This window comes from Mercurialis annua, linkage group LG2, assembly GCF_937616625.2.
Source record: "Mercurialis annua linkage group LG2, ddMerAnnu1.2, whole genome shotgun sequence".
Classification (NCBI taxonomy): Eukaryota; Viridiplantae; Streptophyta; class Magnoliopsida; order Malpighiales; family Euphorbiaceae; genus Mercurialis; species Mercurialis annua.
Window position 1 is genome coordinate 7,418,406 of NC_065571.1, and position 21,889 is coordinate 7,440,294.

At 31.7% G+C, this 21,889-nt stretch overlaps 1 protein-coding gene across 2 annotated transcripts; it reads right to left on the reverse strand.

Moving 5' to 3' along the window:
* Positions 1-14,549: 14,549 nt before the first annotated feature.
* On the reverse strand, positions 14,550-19,763 carry LOC126670133 (probable transcription factor KAN4). Of its 2 annotated transcripts, none has more exons than XM_050363798.2 (6): positions 19,439-19,761; positions 19,248-19,324; positions 19,083-19,119; positions 18,748-18,910; positions 14,820-14,919; positions 14,550-14,735 (listed from the first exon to the last, which is right to left on the reverse strand). In XM_050363798.2, the coding sequence occupies exons 1-6, from the start codon at positions 19,626-19,628 to the stop codon at positions 14,658-14,660; spliced, it is 645 nt and encodes a 214-aa protein (XP_050219755.1). In that variant the 5' UTR covers positions 19,629-19,761; the 3' UTR covers positions 14,550-14,657. The 2 variants fall into 2 exon arrangements, with proteins under 2 accessions (XP_050219755.1, XP_050219756.1); XM_050363799.2 differs by lacking the exon at positions 14,550-14,735 and adding an exon at positions 17,860-17,895 and having other exon boundaries at positions 14,831-14,919; positions 19,439-19,763.
* Positions 19,764-21,889: the final 2,126 nt, after the last annotated feature.

Below are 21,889 nucleotides of genomic sequence, written 5' to 3' on the forward strand. Positions count from 1 at the left end.
CCAAAGAGCACACAGAATGACCCACAACTGGCCATTGATTTTGGTAAAACGCTGCTGGAATCCCATCAGTTCCAGGAGCTTTCCAAGGACTCATCTGGAAAAGGGCTCGGTGGATCTCCCCAGCATTAACCTCTTTGTCCAGAGAATCAGCCATACCAGCATCTAAGACCGGGAAGAGACCCCTGTAAGGATAAACTGGCCGGCATGTCTCATCTTCTGTGTAAAGCTTAACAAAAAAAGAAACAGCCAACTCACGAAGACAATTCTCATCATCACACCAGACACCGTTCTCATTTTTAAGAAAGCAAATTCGATTTCTTTTCCTACGACCGATGGTTTTAGCATGGAAATATGAAGTATTCCTGTCTCCGAACAAAATCCAATCACATCTGGACTTTTGCTGCCAATAAGACTCCTCTCTCAAAAGAACATCGTCCAACTCTTTTTGCAGCTGAAGTTCCAGATTAGAGAGAAAAGTACACGGCCGAGACTCCAAAAATTTCTGAATACCAGCAATGCGGGCTAAGAGGTGTTTTTTCTGCCTGAAAATATTTCCAAAGACATTAACATTCCAATCACGAATAATGTTAGAAAAGTTAGAAATATTATCTTTAAAAGAATTATGGTTATCCCAACAGCTATTAACCACATTTTTAAAATCAGAATGAGTAATCCATGGGGCTAAAAAGCGAAACGGTTTAGGACCATTAGCAACCGGCTGGAGATTATTAAAGTTAACCATAATGGGTCTGTGATCAGATTGGATTCTTGGGAGATGATGGACAATGGCATTCGGATACATTTGCATTAACTTCTCGTTACACAAGCCTCTATCAAGACGCTGAAAAAGACTACCCCTGCGCCAAGTAAAATTGGGACCGAAAAAATCCAACTGCGTTAAAACGTTAGAATCAATAAAATTGTTAAAGTAACGACAACCAATATTTCTGATACGGGAACCACCCCGTCTATCATAGGCATTAAGAATAGCATTAAAATCACCGCCCAAAAGCCAAGGAGTCGCACTATTAGGATTAAGAGAGGAGAGATCTCTCCAAAGCAGGTGGCGGTTGGCAAGATGCGGGCTGCCGTACACTGCAGTGAAAAGAAAAGTATCCTTAGTATTACCAAGAGTCACAGAAGAGTGGATAAATTGGCGATGGTTGTAAAGAACTGAAACTTGAATGTTGGAATTCCAAAGAAGCCATATTCCTCCCGAAAAACCTTGAGCTTCTACCCGATGTGAAAAATCAAAGCCGGTTCTTTTAATAACTTTATCAGCTTTGATACCTGAAATTCTGGGTTCAACTAAGACAACAAGCATAGGGTTATAGCATTCACGGAAAGAAATTAAAGTGCGCAAAAAAGCTTTACTAGCTGCCCCTTGGCAGTTCCAAATAAAAAATTTATAATTCATAAAAAATGATAAAAGGGAGAACAAAAAACAAACCACCATCAAAGGTGAAAAGAAGGACCTGTAGAAGAAGGGTCCTTCGCAGACTTATAGTCAGCAGCAGCTTCAGGTTCACCAAGGCCAACAACCTCACCAGTAGTTGAAATGCTTGTTTCCATGATAAGGTCTCTGATGGTAGAACTTTGGTAAGAGTTAGATTCTTTTTTCCTCTTTCCTTTAATACTACCTTTAGAGTTTTTATTGATTTTAACACTCCAGTGACTGATCGGTTTATCCGGCCCTTTAGGAGAAAATTTATCTCTTAAGGATAGGCGGGGGTGAGGAGGAGTTATAACGTCCTCAATAGAGTTGGAAACTGAGACCACAGAGTGATTAGCAGGGTTTAAGGAAGTGGTGCCCGTAGATAAAATGGTGCTAGTATGATCAGAAGGTCCACGAAGAATAGTGTCTCCAGAGCTGGATTTAGCATGAGATTCTACGTTGTTTGCATGGCCATGCATGGGAGTAGAGCCATTAGCAATGTTGGGACCATTTTTGGATATAGTGGCAGCCATGTGACTTTTACCAATGGAAATAGAAGACTTAGCCTTAATGGAAGGCTTAACTTTGTCAACAATAACAGGTTTAGGCAAATTAGGAGGAGGAAAGTCTTTCTTACCAAAGTCAAGAGATTGTCCAATATTCACATCCTCCAAATCCGCAATTAAATCGAATCTGGACCCAGCAGGTAATTTCCCGTTGGAGACTTGATTTTTGCCATTATTAGCTACTTTCCTTCTTGAATTTGTTACCTGCATCCAAGGACCGTAACGATCTTCTGCCGGCGTCGGAACCGAAGCAGGAGCCAGATTTTTCTCCGCCGGAGGAGGCTGAGCAACAGAGCTTCCATCATTCCTTTTTTTAAAAGGGCAACAGTTTTCACGGTGACCATAACGACCACAATCAAAACATATTATGGGAAGCCCTTCATATTCAACTTTTTGGTAGCGTCCATCAATCAAAATGATAGAAACCAAGGGCTTAGTTAGGTCGAGATTGAGGGCGAGCCTTGCGAATTTCCCACGCTCCTTGGACTCCGTATTAAAATCAATTCTGATGACGTTTCCAATGGTACTCGCAATTGCCTTCAGCACATCATTATGATAATACTGGATAGGCAAACCTGGAAAACGAACCCACGCAGTCACCGAAGTAGCAATAGTGTTGTCAGCAGAGAAAGTCGGACTCCATGGTTGAACTGTAAGATAATGACCAAACAGGACCCAAGGACCACCGGATAAAACGTTAATGTAATCGTCCTTGGAATAGAAACGAACTAGAAAGAAGTTATTGTCAAGATCAATAAGACTTGGGTAATCTTTGGGTTTCCACATCTTGATAAGTCTGCTAAATAAAGTTCTATAGCCAATAGTCTTTCCCAACAACCGAACAACAACACATAATTTCATATTATGTGCAATCTCGTTGTGAACTCTATCGGAAAAGTTAATTGTGGGAATACCTTTATCATCCCCTATCTCAATATCCTCTTCATAAAGATTAAGCATCAAACCTTCATCCTCAACCCCCTGAGAAGTAGCTTTGCCTGAATTAAGGAGTTTATCCTTAAAAGAAATTTTCTCGCCTGAAATTCCCGTCTTAGGTGACTTGCTACCGGAGATTTCCATATCCATATCAGAACCGTCATCGGAAGAACTTTGACCAATTCCAGTGCGTATCTTCACCTTTTTGGTAAAACGGTTAGGGTCGTCATTGTTAGAGGCATCGTTATTAGAACAGAGAGAATTTTTTGTCATCGTAGAACAGAGAGAACAGATATAACACTCTTCATTTTATTATAACACTTTTGGAGACCAATTTTTCTATTCAAATAAGAATTTAGTCTAAACAAATAAAAGGGGATGATTTTTTTTAAAAATTGAATAAAATTTAAATTACAAAATATAACCTAAGTTGATTTTTTTTATAACTAATAACCTACGTTAATTAATTAAATTAAAAACGAAGCAATAACTTAACCTACCAAATTTATGTCGTTGCCAGCCCGATGACAGTCACCCTCAACCACCACTCCCATCACTCTCTGATCACCCTTCCACCATCAGCTTCCTTCAACCTTAATCAGCTCAAGCCCATTGATCAACCTTTAATTATCTATTTCGAGAATTACCCGAGCAATTGGTTTTATGATGTAGCGGAAGTCACAAAATAAAACACAAGATAACTTAAGAGTTGTTGATAATCAAATTATGTCAGCAGTTAACTTCTAAAACCTATTGATTCAATAAAAAGAATACTAGGCAATAGGCATCAAAAGTCGTTGATTTAATTGAATACTGATATTTGGAAAATAATCAAATTGTCTTAAAACATCAAAAAATTGTCGTTCAACAACTCTTAAGGTTATTTAAATACTAAGACAAAATAAAAACCCTAAACTGGGTGTAAAACGAAATAAATAAAAAAGGCCTTAAAAACTGCCAAAATCACAAAAATGCCATTTTGAGGGCCCAGATGATGGAAATCGGCCAAAAAGCGACGTAGGCCATAAAAATGGGTATCGATCGTTGGCCCGTTTCTAATAAAGTTGGACTTTGAAACCGCCCAAATTGCATACTTTCAATTTTGGCAGAATTACGAAACTGCCATTACGCCATTTTGCCCTCCCTTTTCTCCATGAACTCAAAATTCGTCTCCGCAAATGCATCACTCTCGCAGGGTAGAAAAAACCCGACCTCAAATTTGCAGCAGTCTCATCATCAGAAGAATCAGCATGAAAAGGAATAAAATGCTTGACATTTAACACATCAGCCGTTCGGATATGGCTAGGCAGTTTCAGACGGTAAGCATTGGGGTTGATTTTCTCGATGGTCTCCAATGGTCCAATCTTCTTGGTAGACAATTTGTTGTAGTCTCCAACCGAAAACCGCTCTCTAGTCATAACAATCCACACATAATGTCCTACATCATACTCAACAAAACGGTGTTTTCCATCCGCATCTTGCTTGTATTGTGAGTTAGCATGTAGTAAGTTATCATGAACCGCACGATGAAATTCCTGCAAGCCATTCACAAAATCCTCTGCCTTCGAATGCACCTTAACATTTCTCGGCGATGGCATCAGACCCAACGGACCTTTAGGGGCGATCGAGTACACCACTTGAAAAGGACTAAATCCAGTACTCCGATTGACCGCATGGTTATGCACAAACCCTGTCTGGCATAATTTTAAAAAAATTCTCCCCAGAGCCGCAGCCGCTCCTTCTCATCGGAGAAGGAGCTGCTTCTCCACTTTTGGAGAAGAAGGAACCGTGCTCCTTCTCTGATGAGAGGAGCGACGGCGGCTCCTCGGTCGGGATTTGTTTTTAATTTATTTTAGTTTTTTATAAAATTAAAAAAATTATTTAATTATTAGGATATATTTGAACATTAAAATAAAAGAAAAGTATAATATAACCCTTAATTTAGTCGTTTTTAATGATTTCATCCTTTAATTTATTAAATTGTCAATTATTCTTTGTGTTGGGTAGGGATGAAAATGAAAAACCCAAAATTGCATACAAATGGTTTTTTTATAAAATCGGGGTATAACCGACAAAAAGTTTAAGATGGAGTTTTTTTACGTAATTAGACTTTATATTTTTGAGTGATTAGGCCTTTAGAAAATCGATATTAAGATTTTCATACTATATAAATATATAATAAATTCATTGGACTTTGCTTTCGTATTTAAGACATATTTTTGTTTTATCTAATTTTAACAGTTCCAAAATTACATGTTCTGCAAAAAAAAAAATATCAATCAATGATGAACAAGTTGTTTTCATTAATGTTTTGTAAGTTATTTAGTTTCGAAAGTTGAAATTAACAATTGATAATGCGTATTCTTTAGAGTATCTTGATCATGTGGTATGGATTTTAAAAAGACTGATCCCAGTCACCAAGTCTTTCTTTACATCCGAGTCTATGTTGGGACGAAACAGTTGTTGGCTTGTTGCTTTTGAAGGTCTATTTTTTAAAAAAAATTCTTATCACTTTGGTTAACTTTATACTCACTTCTTGAAGGGTTCTTTTTGCCAAATTCATCATTAGAGTCTTGTATTTTTAAAATTTTATTTACCTGATCCTTTTTGAAACTTTATCTTTGTCATAGTTTTAGTTTATTTTAAATTTATAAAATTTTTTTGGATGAAAAAAAAAACGTGCATTATACTCATCGTGAAAAGTGCATGAGACTAAATTTAAATGTTCATCTAACTTAACATGTTGTCAAAACATGTCTATCATCAAATTTGGAGAGTGACCAAATAAAGAAAAAATTAAAAGTATAACTATTGAATAAAAAACTTGAAAGAGAGACTAAATAAATAGAAGTTTAAAAATATACGAACCTTTTATTATTTAATACGTGAAAATTGTTAATCACTTTTTTTGAAAAAAGATTGATTTTATTTTATTGATAAAAATTCGACTAAAAAGGTCTACAATCTAACCACTAAGTACGCCATCTTTTTCCACTTTAACAAGTTTCGAGAGCTTTAGACCCTAACTACAGCCCTAGGTGAAACTCTAACACCCAAACATATCTAAATTAAATAGAGATATAAAACTAGAAATCATATATACGAAGCAAGGATTCAAGCCCGGTTCGTGTATTCGAGGAAGTTCTTTATTGGCAAGTCAATATTTTTGCCGTTTTCTTCGAGGTTCTTCGTTCAAATCATACTAGGACATTAAGAGATAACCTCCTCGAATACAATTCTTTTCACTATTAAAATTAATTAATTAACTAAATAATTATTATTGATGGTTGTTTATGAATTTATTTCAAATTTGAAATCGAAATCCTAACTTTGGACAAAACGGTAACTTAGGGTTTAGACCACGAATTTGATACGGCTGTTTGATTTGAATATTATGATCGTAGTTCTGATGTGAATTTGGATATATAAAGGATTTATGATGCTATCACAAAGTTTTGTTAATCGACGATTTCGATGAATTCGACGACTTCGACATAACATGAGTTAATGTGTAAATATGTTAACAAGATGTCCTAAACTTGATATAAGACTAACGTAGAGGTTATATTGTTATGTATTACTCCCTCCGTCCCATAAAGATAGACCGTTTGGACAAACACAGAAATTAAAAAAAAAGTAGTTAGATTAGTTAAAATTAGTTTATTTATGTACTTTTCCATTTTTAGCCTTTAATAGTTTTTAAATAAACAAATAATATATTGATGACTAATTTTTGTATTGGTGTATTTTGTATTGGTATTAAAAAATGACATTTATTCCATATTGGAACATGGAGCAATTAATTAAGTTGAAGATAACAATGTACATTTATAGGGGTAAGTAAGACTTTTAGGTTTAAAATTATTAACCAAAAATAGAAGGTGGCCTATAATTTGGAACTCCCAAAATAGAAAGGTAGCCTATCTTTGTGGGACGGAGGGAGTATATGCTAATTGGATGTGTAAAGTTGAATGAGTGAAATTGTGAAATTCCCACGATTCGATGATTTTTAATTAGGTTGGCGATGAAGTTTCGTCGATTTTGAAGTAACACAAACATAGTGTTACAAATGAACTTGTAAGTCACCGATCAATGATGTAAGGGCTATTGCATATGGAATATAAAGTAAGAGAGTTGACGTTAACTTGAAATTAACAATTAGGCTCCAGATTGTTAAGGATGACGTGTTTGACAAAATGTTTAAAGAATAAGTTTTGGAAGTGTTTGAGATTGATTTCAATGGTTGTATGACAAATAATCGGGCTTGGAAGGCATGACTCCGGAGGATGAGTTGTAAAAAGTGTAATTCAGAAAATGAATTTTAACGTCAGGACCTTGAGTTTAAAAATTCAGCCGACGAGGTAAATGAGGTTCCAGAATGGAATATATATTTTGAAATGAAAAATGATTCGATATAAAGTATTTTCAAAAATTGAGATAAATACAATAATCAGTTGTGAGCGGAGCGGGGTTCAGGGGCCGCTCGTCCAAATTTCTGGCTGACTTCGGAGCTTGAAAGGTTTTGAAAAATGGAGTCGTCACCTAACTAAGTTAGGAAATGCCTTTTATAGCGGCTGGATAGATCTCATATTCTTATGTGTGAAAGCACCTTACATCGGACCAAAAGACGGGGTTCGATGGACACTACCAAAACTCTTGTACTTGGCTTATCGACAGCCAATATTTTTTCACTTTTAGCGATGGATTTCAAAATCCGTCGCTAAAAGTGTTACATTTAGCGACGGTTTCAGAATCCGTCGCTAAATGCTTACTTTTAGCGACAGATTCCAGAATCTGTCGCTAAAAGTATTAATTCTATTAAAAAAATAATTATTTATTTAAAAAAAATTATTTGTTAAAAATATTTATTAATTAATAAAATAATTAGTTATTAAAAAATCAATTATGTATAAAAAATAATTACTTATTAAAAAAGTAAATATTTACGATAAAATAATTATTTATAAAAAATAAGTATTCATAAAAATAACTATTTATTAAAAAAAATTACTATTTATTAGAAAATTTATTATTTTAGAATGCGGTAGTAAAGTGTAAAAGTAATAATTTGTTATTTTTATTTAAAATAATTATTAGAAAAATAATTTAGAAAAATAATTATTAGAATGAGAATTATTTTATAATGTTGTTGTTAATTGCGGGAGTAAATATTCGTTCCTTTTAGTTATATTTAAATATAATATACATAGATATATATCAAGAATTTGAGCTGGATAAGATGGAGTTACGCGCGGGGAAACTAGAAGGTTAAAGAGAGTTTGGCTGAGAACAATTGAAGGATGGGTGACCTACTGGGAAGTTTGCGAAAATTGAGAACAATTGAAGGATGATGAAAGGTTACCTATCGCGGGTGGGTGGGTGACCGTGGGCTATAGATTAAATAATATTTCATTTTTAGCATTAATTAAAAAATTAATTTTCTTTTTATTTTTTTAAAAAAAATTAGTGCCGAATTAAAATCCGTCGCTAAATCCGTCGCTAAATTTTTTAAAATCCGTCGCTAATTTTTTCTTTCCGTAGCTAAATGATTTAGAGACCAGGAATATAGCGACGGATTAAATCCGTCGCTAATCTGTCGCTAAAGCCATTTAGCGACGGATTTTTCCGTCGCTAAATGACAGATTTATAGTAGTGACAATATCTCATCTTAATCATACATGCAGTACATAGGATAATGTAATGGAAACGTAAACAAGTCTGAAACGTGATAAAGCATGTGAGGCGCGCATGTGACTCGATCTAAACTGGCATGTGAGGCATATAGCATTGTTTATGTTTAAAAACAATTCTCTTTATAACGGTCTACACCACGAAACTTGTGTTATTCTTGGTAAAAATTTGACAAGTTCTTCAAACATTCATAGCTAAAAAATTGCAATAATTTAACTTAGAAATGTAAGCATAAAAATTTGACAAGTTCTTCAAACATTCATAGCTAAATAATTGCATTAATTTAAATTGTTGTGGAATGACAATTGGATGAGTGTGGGTTTGGCTGCGGATTTATTTCCTAAACTCTTTCATTTATCTAATCAAAAGCGGGTTCCTATTAATGTCGTTTGGAATAAAGGATGGCGTTGGAGGCGTAGATTGAGAAGTGGTGAATTGTTGTTGCTAAGAGATTTACAAGTGGCTTTTAGTGTTATTCTTCCTCATTTGTATAAACGGGATGTCGTGTTGTGGAAAGATAAAACCGGTTGTTATTCCTCCGCTTCATTTTGTAATCTGTTAGCGGCAAATTCTGTGTCGAAGAGAAATAATTTGGACAACAACGATACAGTTCAGCAGCAAAATGACATGGAGGAAGCTAATGTTACAGTTATTGTATTGGGTATGTTTTTGAGAGGCAGCAGCTTGGGGTCGAGTTGGCGTCTGGTGATCGTCCTCTCGTAGCTGGGACTGCTATGGTGGCTGTCACAAATTATGCTATGCCTGCTGTTGTTGCAGTGAGAGACAACAAGTAGGCTTCTCCGGCGTTGAATGTGAGACCTGAAGCTGAAAGAGGAGCTGCTACAGTTGCAGCAGATGGGGTTCAATCGGTGTTGCATGGTACCGTTCACAGGTTGACGTCTGGTGATCGTCCTCTCGCAGTTGGGACTGCTACGGTGGCTGTCAAAAATTATGTTATGCCTGTTGTTGTTGCAGCGAGAGACAACATGTGGGCTTATCTGGCGTTGAATGGGAAACCTGAAGCTGACAGAGGAGCTGCTACAGTTGCAGTAGATGGGGTTCAAATGGTGTTGCATGATATTGTTCACAGGTTCTCTTTGCACGGTGAATTTAATTTTGAGACAGAGATGGTTGCCGAGTTTAATAGAACAAAAGATGCTAACAACATTTTTCTTAAAGTCTCGAAATCTCTAACTCCTCCTCGGGTTAAGTTTTTCATTTGGATTCGATTCATAATTGAGTGCATTCATTAGCTTTTCTTGCGCACCGTTCGATTATTTCTTTGGATAAATCTCTATGTTCGTTATGTGAGGAGTTGGAGACGCAGGATCATATTTTTATCCATTGTCTTTTTGCAATGAAGCTTTTGATTAACATCATTCAGAGATTTGATGTTGCGTGGTGTTGTCCTTATTCTTTTGGGGATTTCATGATTCAATGGTTTCACATTATTATTTCTGGGCCTTATTCGAAATTGTGGAGACTTCTTTGGTTTATCATGATTTGGAAAATATGGAAGTGTAGGAAAGAAAGAGTTTTTCAGAACGTAGAGAAGAATGTTGATTCTGTTATCTATAGGAGTTTTTCTTATTCGGTCTTTTTATTCAAAGTTTGTAATAGTGATTTTGCTTATTCGGAATTAGACTTATTCAGGAATCCCTCTTGCATCTTTTTCTCAGGATTATGGTGTTTTGCCTTCTCTCAAAGTCGTAGCCTCTAGTGTGCCGCCTTGAGTGTGCCACTTCTTGTGCGAAAGCTTTCAGTTAAGGTTTTTGCCACTGCTTGTGGCTTTTTATAGAACCTTGTGTCGTTCAATCTCTTGAGGACACGGTACAAGTTTTCTACGGCTAGGTGAGATTTTATTCAGTGTGAATAAAATCTTTTTTTGATTTTTTATTTAAATTTATTCAGTTTATTTTAATTAAACAAAATAAAAACAATAAACAACGATACTTACCTGTAATAAACAACGATACTTACTTGTTGTAGAGTAGAACGGCAACAAAAGGGCAAAAGAGACATAACAACAGTGGCTATCAACAACAGCGCTACCAACAACCGCCAACGGGACACAGACCTACAATTATACATTCAAATCTTTTTTTATAATATTGCAAAATGTATATATACTTTAACTAATTAAATTTATAGTTATTATATATATTTTAAACAAACATCCGGCAACATTTTCCCAAAAAATGAGCATCACCCATTTTTGAGGAAATGCCTGTAAAGAAAGAATACATTTTTAAAAAATACACAACCCACCAAGTCATGATAATTTTGTCAAAAATAACTAACTTAAACATTAATTAATTTAAAAATCAACCTAACATCATGTGATAATCAACTAATTTTAAATAACATTATGATAATCTTATTTTGATTTCAACTAATTATAGTAAAAATTTAACTTAGTAATTATTATAATTTTAATCTAAATTCATTTCTTCTCATTAATTGTAATGTTTATTATCTAATTTTACTAAAGTAATTTTAGTTCTTATTAGCTAATTTAATATTATGGAAAAAAATAATTTGATACTAATCTAACATTATTTTAATTATAATTAATTAACCTAATTAAATAATAATTCAGTCTAATAATTAAGTATCATTAACCAAATTAATAAAGTAACCAACTTAATAAACTAAACGACCTAATAAATTAACCAGATTTAATTATTAAATAACCTAATAAATTAAATTAACCTAATTTTATTAAATTAAAATAACATATTATAATAAATTATTAAATACAATATTTACCTACCAGGACTGGCCAGCAGCGGCAGAGGTGAACGGCGGCAGAGGAAGACGGCGCTCGGCGGCGGCAGAAGTGGATGGCGGCAGCAGGGTTGACGGCGGCAGAAGGTGGGGACTGTTTTATATTTTTATAAAATTAAACAAAATTAATAAATTATTTATAATTAAAATTATAACTAAAGAAATAAAACAAATGAAACAAAACTAACCTAAGTCTGGTGGAGGCGGACGACGACGAGGGATAGGCGACGACTAGAAACGGTGAAAGAAAACGGCCGGAGGTGAAGGCAGACGGCGGCGAGGGGTAGCAGCGAGGGGCAGACGGCCGGAAGTAGAGGGGCAAGAGGGGAAAACGAGGGGGAGAAGGGAAATTGAAAGAAAAGGAGGGAGAAGGGGAAGGGAAAAACGGCAATTGAAGGAAAAAGAGAGAGAAGGGAAGGGTTTTCTGTGTTTTGGGTTAAATTTTACCAACAGATTGTAGAATCTGTCGGTAAAGTTTAACCCACAACGCATCATTTAAATAATGGGTTATTTAGCGACGTATTTAACAATCCATCGCTAAATAACCCTATTAAAACGGTTGCATTTTTAGTTTAGCGACGAATTGCAATTCTCGTCACTAAATTTAGCGACAGATATGGTGATCCGTCGCTAAAGGTGGTCGATAAATTTGGCTGAAACCCGCCATAAATTATTAAAGTTTGGCGACGGATATGCATGCGTTGCCATTTTCTGTCGCCAATTGCACGTTTAGTGACAGATTTTCAATCCGTCGGGAATCTGTCGCTAAACGTGCGTTTTCTAGTAATGAATTATATTTAATAAAAAAATTTAACTAAATTTAACTAAATTTAATTAAAATAAATAAGTTAAACCGATTAATCTAGTTTGATTAACCTTTTGCTCACTCTATGTCTAGTGTCAAAAATATAATCATTTGAAAAATGAGGAATTTTGGCAATTGACTGAAATTTGACATTAACCATCCAGGTTTTTTTACATTACAACTCAGATCCACCATGACCTAATCTGAAGCCTTTGCAAGGACAATGCAGTTCCTAGCCCAAGTTTTTCATCATCACAATATTGCTGAAACATTTCTTAATTGGCCTAAGGGCATCTCCAAGGGGAGTCACCATTTTTCCCTCACCATTTTTCAATTTGGTGAATTTTCACCAAATTCACTCCAATGGTCATCGCCAAATTCTTCACCAAAAAACATACTTTTTTACTTTTTAATATAATAATCATTTTTAATTCTTAACATTTTATACACTTTTTACCAATTACACCCACAAACTTATTTATGCTCATATTCATCCGAATTATAGTATTATTCATATTTTAAAAAATAAATTGCTATTAATTTTTTTAATTATGATATCTTATAAAATTTAATTTATATTAAAATTATTTAAAATGAACATTACATTAATTTATTTAAATTAACACAATAAAAAAACTAACATAAACATTACATTAATTTATTTAAATTAACACAACATAAAAAACTAAAATTAACAAAAACATAAATCAATCCTCATAATGACTATGGTTCATCCACAAATGCTCTATTAAAGCATCGCGAAGTTCAAGATGAGCATTTTTATCTTTAATTTGTCGATGTCTCGAGAGAAATTGTTGGAATCGAATATGACCATCCACTGCTATTTCAACCGGTTCATCTGGTACCGGTACTTCCATTGCATCTTGAATTGTTGCATTAAGATCCCGTTCGTCCTCGATTATCATGTTAAGAAATCGAAATTGAAAAGAAAAAATGACGAAGAAGTTACAAAAATCCTCAACTCCATCAAAGAAGATAATAAACAACTAAGGGAGATGCTGAAGAAAAGTCAGTCAGACAGAGGTATATACATGGAAAGTAATTCCAAAAATATGGCACTCAGAGAATTTAGAGAAGAAAATAAAATTTTGATGATGGATTTGAATTCAATTGTTGATCCAAATATGCGTGCATATTGGGAAGCCGAACACAGGCGAATATTTCAAAAAAGAGCTCAACAATCATCCTCTACTTCAAATACTTTTGGTGACTATTTTACTAATATTGGTGGATCCGATACCAATCTACCAGATTATTGATAGAATATGTGTTCTATTTTATTTATTATGTAATGTCGTAGTATGTTTGTTTTTAGGTTATTATATCGTAAAATTATCTATGTAATGTTTTATATTATTGTCTCGTAAAATTAATTATGTAATATTTTTTTAATTGTCTCATAAAATTATTAATGTAAGATTTTTATGTTATTGTTTTATAAAATTATTCATGTAATATTTTTATATCATTGTGTCGTTAAATTATTTAATAAGTAAGTAATTAATTAAATACAACTATAAATTATATGTATTAAAGTGTAAATTAACCATATTATTTTATTCAAAAAGTGAAATGGTGAAGGAAAAATTCCTTCACCATTTTTGATGAAAGAGAGTGTGAGGGAGTCACCAAAATGCATTTTGGTGACTCCCTTGGAGATGGGGAGTCATCAATTCCCATTTTGATGACTCCCCTTGGAGATGGTCTAATGGTAAAAAAAAATCCAAACCTTTACGATTTGTTGCAATTATATCCAAACCTTTTAATTTTTGCAATATCCAAATTACATTTTTTTGTTGCAATAATATCCAAATTGCATTTTTTGTAGCAATAATAGTCAAATTGATGGCTAAACTTGTTGTTTTCAATTAAGATATTAGGATATTATTATGTTTTGATGTATAATAATATAGTAAAAGTCCCAAAAAATGGCAAAAAAACTCAAAAAAATTTACATAAAAAGTGCAATTTGGATATTATTGCAACAAAATAATGCAATTTGGATATTATTGCAAAAATTAAAAGGTTTAGATATAATTGCAACAAGTCGTAAAGGTTTGGGTTTTTTTTGCCATTAAGCCTTCTTAATTTTTCAAAAGTCGAGTCTCTTATTTATCACAGTTTCACAAAGCCTACCTTAAATCGTCAAATGCAACCACATACTACATTTCATATAGTATAATAACAACACCATTTTTCGTATCTGAGACAAAATTTCAAGAACGTAAACAGACGCATGAAAAATAAATATTTCTTTTGAATAAATGATCAGTAGATTAACTCATCCAAAAAAAAGTTAAATGCTAAATACGGCGTGTTCATGCACATTAAAGAAAAAATAATTAAATAACTAAAGTTTGTTTACAATTTTAATCCTTAAGAAGGGTCAACTCATTTGATGAATCAGCATTTTGTATTACCAGGTTGGCCTTCCAAGAGTAAGCTCTAAATTAATCAAACGGCTGGAATCCAAGCTCTCCTCAACTCCATCCTCCTAATAAAAACAGTAGCTGGGATCATATATGAAATTTCAGTAGCATTAATTTTTATAATATAGTTTTTCATGACAAAATCATACCTTGGTATTATGTGTATTGAAATGAGGATATGTTAATGCCTCAATACTTGGTGATCTACTCTCGTCCTTTGTCTCCATTGATAGTACTGACCAAGAACCTCTGTTCAATAGTAGGGATAATTTCATCCACGGTTCCGATTTTTTTTTCGCTCTCACTAAAGTATTTAAATTTCAATTCAAAATTAAAAAATTTCTGATTTTTTTTCTATTTTCCACCAAATTTTTTATGTTTTAAGTCTGCAAGAAAAAAATCCCTAACGTTTTATTAAATGTTTACAACAAAAATATTCATCTATTTTGTAATATTAATTGAAGTCTATGTAACAATTGAAGCGTTGTAAAGAAAACATGATAATGATAAAAAAATCACTTGTAGTATACTTTTTTAAAAAAAATGTATTTTTTAATTTTATAGATTAACTACTACTATAAATTAAAAAAAACAATTAAATTATTTCACTATTTTGTATTTTTAATTAATTAATTTATACACTTTTAAAAAATTATAAAATTATAAAAAAATCAGGACTCATTTCTATAAAAAGATACACTTTTTATTAATTAATTTTTTATTTTAATAATTAAAAACATAAATAATAATAGTTTGATTTTTATACTAATTTTACTTTTAATTTCTTATCATAATCATAAATATATACAATAATATTTTTATTTTTATATTAAAGTTGATTTGACTCAACTAGGTCATCTATAGAAAAATTAAAAGTAAAATTTAATATAAAAATGAAAATATTATTGTATATGTTCATAATTATAAAAATAAAAAAATGAAGTAAAAACATTATACTTTATGGAAATGAGTTCCTAGTTTTTCTATAATATGTACATTTTAAAAAGTATTTAAATTAATTCGTTAATAAACTAAAATGGTGCTAAAAATTAAATTAATTCTGATAAAATAAAAATCAATAATTCGAATTCAGAATGAAATTAATAAAAATATAACAATATAAAAAATATTTTTTTGCCTTTTTTATATTTTTTTGTAACACATCAGCTGCCACGCTAGTGTCAATGAACAATAAAAAATAGATGAAAGAATTTTTCTAAAAATGTAATGAAATGTCATGAATTTTCTTGTTATAAATTGAATTTTAAAAACCTTAGTTGAAGGAAAAAAAAAGTCAAGATCTTTTTAGTTATCAATTGAAATTTAAAAATTATAGTGGGAGAGAGAAAACAAATCAAGGACTTTAGATGAATAACGCCAAAATATTTTGTGAACTTTTTACTAATTATAGACTAAACTATCATAAAATTATAGATCTTTTTATTAAAAAAATACGTTAAAATATATTTTGTGTTTATATTAATTCTTTTTTTCATTTGCTAGCGAATATAATTTGCATATATTATAAATTATAAAATTAAAAAGTCAATTTTTTTATTCGGAATAGATTTGGTAAATTCCTATATAATTTTGATTTATATATATATGAATTATTATTTTTCCCAATTCTGAATAAACACGATTCCCGTTTTCCATTAATATATTTCTTAACATCTAGATTTCTTTTTGTAGGATTTTAATATATGTTACTCCAAGAAGACAGCCTAGGATTGCTTAGTTAGTACAATTTAGTATAAATAGCATCAGATATTGCAATGGAATGCAGAAGATAACATGTCAAGATGTTTTTTTCTTTTATTTGAAATAAGACAAAAACAATTGGTGCTTGAAAATATAGACAGAACGCATGCACTCATCCTGTAACATTAAATTATGAGTGCTCAGATAAGCGTTGAAGATGAAAACTTGGCATCCATATAAATCTAAGACATAAATAATGAAAACTTTTGTCACCAGAAATCATTTTGGTTTTTTTGTTGATTGTCCAAACGTATAATCCAACAGAAACCAGCCAAAATCTTAAATGGCTCAATCAATTAATGGAACGACTGCTTGAAACCAATTATCCATTACACTACAAATTACAAATATATTCAAAAAGCAATATTGGGACTTGAACCGAGCACTTGATTTTTAGCAAAACATTAGAATTAGGGCATATAACAACGGATATGACCACTAGAAACTCTAGCGAAATTCCTCTAAACACAAAAAAAAAAACCCTAGCGAACTTCATTAGTATAAGTTATATACTGCTATTACTATAGATTTTAAGGCCATATTTAGTTCATGGAATAGGTGCGGAATGGAATAGCTATTCCGTATAGAATGACAATTCTTTACTTTGGTTCATAGAATAGGTATTCCAAAGAATTGTTATTCCATGATTTTGTGGAATAAACACTCCTCTCAAAAACTAAAGAATGGCTATTCCATTGCTTGTGGAATAACTATTCTATTCCATGTTATTCTATTCCATGAACCAAACATGGCCTTAGTTGTAAGAACCTATTTAACTGAGGGTCAGACAAAACATGTTAGATCACCGAGAATAAGCACTTGTGTCTCTTCGTGCATGTATGTTTGGTATTGGTTTTATGCATTCATCGAAACTATAGACTTTTTACAAGGTTAAAGTATTATTCGGATGACAAACTATGGACTTTTTATAGGTAATCTACAATTTTATTTGTTATATTTTGATAATTTAATTTTTCTTCGTTACAATATGAGGTTACTCATTCATTTTAGGTGAAATTTTACTTCCATAGAAACGTAAACTCGTTTTTTCAACCCAACTTTAGCATATGAGAACGTCATATTAACAAAACAACAGACAAAAGCACACATGGAGAATTATACTATTAAAAAAAGCGACACAGAAAAAATCATATAATTAAAAAAATAACATACGAAGGATCATACTTTTAAAATAAAAAACGAGACACGAAAAATCATACCATTGAATTTTACTTTCATAGAAATGTAAACTCGTTTTTTAACCCAACTTTAGCATATGAGAACGTCATATTAACAAAACCACAGACAAAAGGACACATGGAGAATCATACTATTGAAAAAAGCGACACAAAGAAAATCATATATTAAAAAAATGACACACGAAGAATCATATTTTGAAAATAAAAAACGACACACGAAGAATCATACCATTGAATTTTCTTTGCCATATAAGTAAAATTTCACCTGCAATGAAAGAGTAATTTCTTGTTGTAACAAAAATAAAAATCCAGTTACCAAAATGTACCAAATAAAAGTTGCTTACCGAAGTATAAAGGGTATATAGTTCGATAACCGCAAAATATTTTAACCCACCTTTTATATTAACAATAACCATATAAAATTTATTACGGTTTGATAAATAAATTTTTATTTTCTAAACAACCGAAAATTATTATTGAATTAAGGCCAATATTTATTTATGTAGCGAGGAAACTAACAGGCCAAAGTTTGATAACCACACAATTTTCTGTCACTAAGTTTAATTAATTATTAGTCCGAATTCCTATGACAATCTTATATAATCTTATACTAATATAAAAATAAAAATTAAACTACTAAAATATATAAAATTGGATATCTAACCATAAAAGGCTCGTAGGTTAGTAAGAGGAATTAATTTTAGTGATATTTATATACAAAAATCCAATTTTTAGCATGTTTTACGATTTAAGCACATTATCTAAAACTTGACATAAAAAAAATCCTAACTTTTCATTTTTTGGCATAAAAAATCAAATCTTTTAGTTTTTTGGCATTTTACAGCTCAAATATCTTATCTGATGTTGTTTTAGTCATTCAAAACGGCCACAAATATCTTATCTGATGTTGTTTTAGTCATTCAAAACGGCCACAACGACATTATTTGTTACAGAAAACATCTAAAACGGCACTAGATTATAAAATTTTAAAAATTTGAAATGTGGGTTGCCACATTTTGAAAAATAGGCTTACATTTATGCAAGTAACTCTTAATTTTAACCTAGAGAGAGAGAGAAAAAAAAAAATAAAGGCAAAGCAAGAGAGTTAAGCATTAACCTTATTTGTGTATTTTGTGTGGTTGGTATTGATGATGAAGATGTTGTTGGTGGTAGGTTGAGAGAGCAACAAGGGTTGGTATCAGATGTTCCTGCAGATAATTCTGTATCTCCATCAACAATCCCTGCTCTTTGCTTGAAACCCATATATGTCTGGCCTTGACCTGCAATAATTATAGATAGAATGGCGTTGATTTTGATGCTACTTTATCAGACATTAACCTAATAATTCACTTAGTGTACGTCCGACCAATTGGACCAAATCTATTTTGTTTTAGTTTGAGAAGAGAATATGTTAAGTACGAATAAAATCCAGGAAGATACAGTCTAATTTACCTGCTCCTTTGTCAGTGCTCGTCACAGTTCTATACATCTGCACATACACCAACAAGAAATTGAAAAAAAAAAAGGAAAATTATGAGAACATTTCTAGGAAATTGTAAGAATATTGAAAATTATATACATAATTTGAAAAATTGCGGATTTTCTACGATAACCTACCTGCAAGTGACTCTTCACTTGAGCTAGGGTTAGATCTTTCACATCCATCAACTCTAATATGGATTTTGGAGTTGCTCCTGTTTGCATTATTGTCACGAATAAGAGAGAACTGTTAATCCATTGTCATGTAATAAGAATATAGGAATAATAATCAAGTGGTAGAATTTGATAGATTTTCTTGTTTTAATTACTTTCATGGCCGCCAAGAAGCTGGAACGCAAGTACAAAATGAGCATGAAGAGTTGGGGTCCATCTCATTCTCGGAGCTCTGATGCTTCTGTTAGCTTCATTTGTCTCTAGCTTGTGGTCATATGTTTGAGGTCGATGATGGTTAATATTTGTTGGTAGTTGCAGTGCTGAAGGTGTACTTAAATCTGCCATTACAAACCCTAGGCTCAAAGTGGGCTCATGAAGCTAACTATTTTCATGGCTTAAATTGCTTCCGCTTCTACCAGAATCAGTAGTAAAGGGCTTTTCTAGCTTTAAAATCAGAGGCTGATGGGGGGCTGATCTGCAAAGAAAGATAAGGCAAAGACGGGAGAGATTCTTAGGTAGACTCAGTCCACCACGTCATCCGTGGACTAGCCTATTATATAATGACACGTCATTAAAATAATGGCAATCTTGTAAATTCGTTTATTACTTATTGAACCAAAATTGTTAATGGAGTGAGCAAAAACCGAACCAAACCGCAAAACTAAACTAAATTGAACCAAAATTGTTAATGGAGTGATTAAAGTGGTTAAAATAATTCGTATTGGTTTATGATTTTTTAAAATCGCGGATTTTCTGTTTTTGGTTTGGTTTTAGGCCTCGGTGAACCGAATCGAACCAAACTGAAATTTCGGAACTGAAATTTCGGTACTAACTGAAAAAACATAAACCGAACTAAGACACTTGGATTTTAAATTTTGTAGGTGTAATTTGGTTGGATTTTGGAAATTTACACACCGTACATAACTGAACCGAGCTCACCCTTACTTGAGAACATGAGAATCAATTAACGGGTTAATAAATATAGATATAGATATATAAATAAAAATGGTTACTGATTGGCTGTTGTAAACAAGAAAAAGGTTTAACATTTTCCTAGAAGTTAGTAACTGTTTCATAAAAATTTATAGTTCGATAATCATTTCGTTATATTTTATGATTCAATAACCTTTTTTGTACAAAGTTTTTTTTAGGTTAATGTCATAAAAATTCACCAATTTTACACGTTTTCTCATTTTAATCACGCGATTTAAATTTTTTCATTTTCATGCACAAACTACCACTTTTTCTCAAATTCATGCACGGTGATAAGGTGTCAGGGTTCCATTGGTGTAATTTGCTGAGGTGGAGGTCATTTTACACCAATGATGATTTATTCTCAAAAAAAAAAAGTATAATGATGAAAAAAAATTAAAAATAATGAAAGAAAATATTGGAAAATAAGAGTTAGAATAGAAAGTAAAGTTTTTAAAAATAGTATAAAAAAATAAAGGCACCGTTTGGATTGATGGATTCTAAACGATGGATTCTAAACAATCCATGGATTTGAACAAAATCTACCGTTTGCCTAGAAAAAAAATTAATAGAATCCATGGATTTATAAATTCTCTCATTTTCTACAATCCATCATTTTTAAGGGTTTTGATTTCCCACCTACTATGTGGGAAAGTTCAAATCCACCATTTTTTATAGATGATGGATTGCTATATTATTTATTATTTTCCATAAATAATATTAAAAATCCATTGATTTTATATTCAATCCAAACGATGGATTTTTAAAATCTATGTATTTAAATTCCATTGATTTAAAATCCATCGATTTTGCTAAAATCCATGGATTTTAAAAACCCTCAATCCAAACGGTGCCAAAAGAAAGTTGGTGTGAAATATAAAAGTTTAGAAGGGATATCAAAAAAAATTGTAGAAAAAATAGTATTTTACATAAAAAGTCCTAATTTTTATCTCTAAATTTAAGAAAAATACAATGTCAAATTCAATAATAGTAAAGTAATAAATAGAAAATCTGAAAAAATCTGAAAAGAAAGGAAAAAGAAGATAGTAAATCTGAAGAAATCTAAAGAAAAAAAAGGAAAAAGAAGAATAAAAAAAGAAAAAAATCTTTAAACAACTCCAATTTAAATTCACTGAAAACAAAACCACTTTATTTATTTTTCCTTATAATGCGCTAAGAAATATGCATGTACAAACCAACAACAATTGTTAAAATATTTATGTATGTCTTTATTTTTCTGCATTCATATTGTTTTAATTCAATAAAATAAATTTACAAAAATTCATTTTAATATATGTCTCATTATATACACTCATTCAATTGAATGCGAATCTTTTTCTTTATATTAGTACTATCAAACAATTTTTAAATTTTTGATCTCTAACAAATAACTTCTCCAAAAAAAGGTAATTCATTATCTGAACTCTATTGAAACCTTTTAACTTCAATTTTTTTTAATTTAACAAAACACAATTTGATTTTCCTCAAGAAAAGATGAGAAATAGATACTTCAGATCTACCAATTTTTTGTACTTAAACTATCATAAAATGATGCTTTATTTCAATAATTCATAAGTATTCGTTATCAAATTATATAAAAAGATTCAGGGGTAAAGTTTTTACTTAATTTCTCG

Coding starts and splice junctions, on each gene's coding strand:
- LOC126670133 (XM_050363798.2), bottom strand. CDS start 19,628: ATGGCAGATTTAAGTACACCTTCAGCACTGCAACTACCAACAAATATT. Junction 19,325..19,438: donor GCTTCTTGGCGGCCATGAAA/GTAATTAAAACA, acceptor TAATGCAAACAG/GAGCAACTCCAAAATCCATA. Junction 19,120..19,247: donor AAGTGAAGAGTCACTTGCAG/GTAGGTTATCGT, acceptor GTGTATGTGCAG/ATGTATAGAACTGTGACGAG.